At 40.8% G+C, this 831-nt stretch overlaps 1 protein-coding gene across 1 annotated transcript in view; it reads right to left on the bottom strand.

Annotated features, from left to right (window-relative positions):
* Positions 1 to 831, bottom strand: part of LOC101307264 (ferric reduction oxidase 4-like) — a gene marked incomplete at its 3' end in the record, with an annotated part of 15,562 nt that overhangs the window by 13,343 nt on the left and 1,388 nt on the right. Inside the window, 1 exon segment of the mRNA XM_004309137.1 lies at positions 1 to 831. This exon segment is cut by the window's left edge and continues 39 nt beyond it; it is cut by the window's right edge and continues 20 nt beyond it. Within this exon segment, the coding sequence (XP_004309185.1) occupies positions 1 to 831 (831 nt within the window).

Here is an 831-nt window from a genome sequence, read left to right as displayed (position 1 = left end):
TGAAGGGGAAAGCTTTCAAGTTCTCTATCATCAATAGTTTGTTTGGGTACTTCCACATTAAGAATTTGATTTCTTTCCATGGCATTTTGGTTCTTGCACCAAATGAAAACTGCACTAGAGACTATGAAAATGGAGGCACAAACCAAAAACATGTACCAAAGGCAAGTGAAGGAGTAATGGTAACTTTCACCAGTGTTGTGGTCAATCGGGTATATATAGAAACGAGTGACAATGCCCAAAACAAAGAGAAACAAGACAAATGAGGATGAGATTATAGCAGCAAGCCATAGCCAACTTTTGGGCCCTAGAATACCAGAAATGGGTAAATCCGATGGGTTTGGCTTAAACCATGTAGTTTGGGATGGCTTTTGGGAAGGTAGAGGCTGCTGCTCTGTCTCCCTTGTAACATAGGCTTCTATTTGCAACTGTATCTTGGTAAGGTCTGAAAGTGTGCCGGAAATTGGAAGCAATAGTTGTAGCATTGAGAGATCAGCTGAGTTTTTGAATGCACAGATCAGATGTACACTTGGAACATGGCAATCTGGTTTAGTGCTTTGGAAAATGATTTCTCGGATAATGGAAATCATAGGAGTAATTCCACTGCCTCCACTTACCATCACCAAACCCTTGTGCCTTATAAATTGTGATGAAGTAGGGCCATAAGGTCCTTCAACAGAAACTTGGATATGCTCCACAGAATGAGAAGCTAGTTGCTTATAAAGTTTCTGAGACCAACTTCCTTGACACTTAATCACAACGCTTAGCTTGTCTGCCTCCATGTTAGAGTTTGATGTCACTGTAAATGGGTGCCATTGCAACTTTGATATGCTA

Source organism: Fragaria vesca, linkage group LG7 (assembly GCF_000184155.1).
Source record: "Fragaria vesca subsp. vesca linkage group LG7, FraVesHawaii_1.0, whole genome shotgun sequence".
Lineage (NCBI taxonomy): Eukaryota > Viridiplantae > Streptophyta > Magnoliopsida > Rosales > Rosaceae > Fragaria > Fragaria vesca.
Note: the sequence above shows the minus strand (reverse complement) of the source record. Positions and strands in the feature narration are given on the sequence as shown.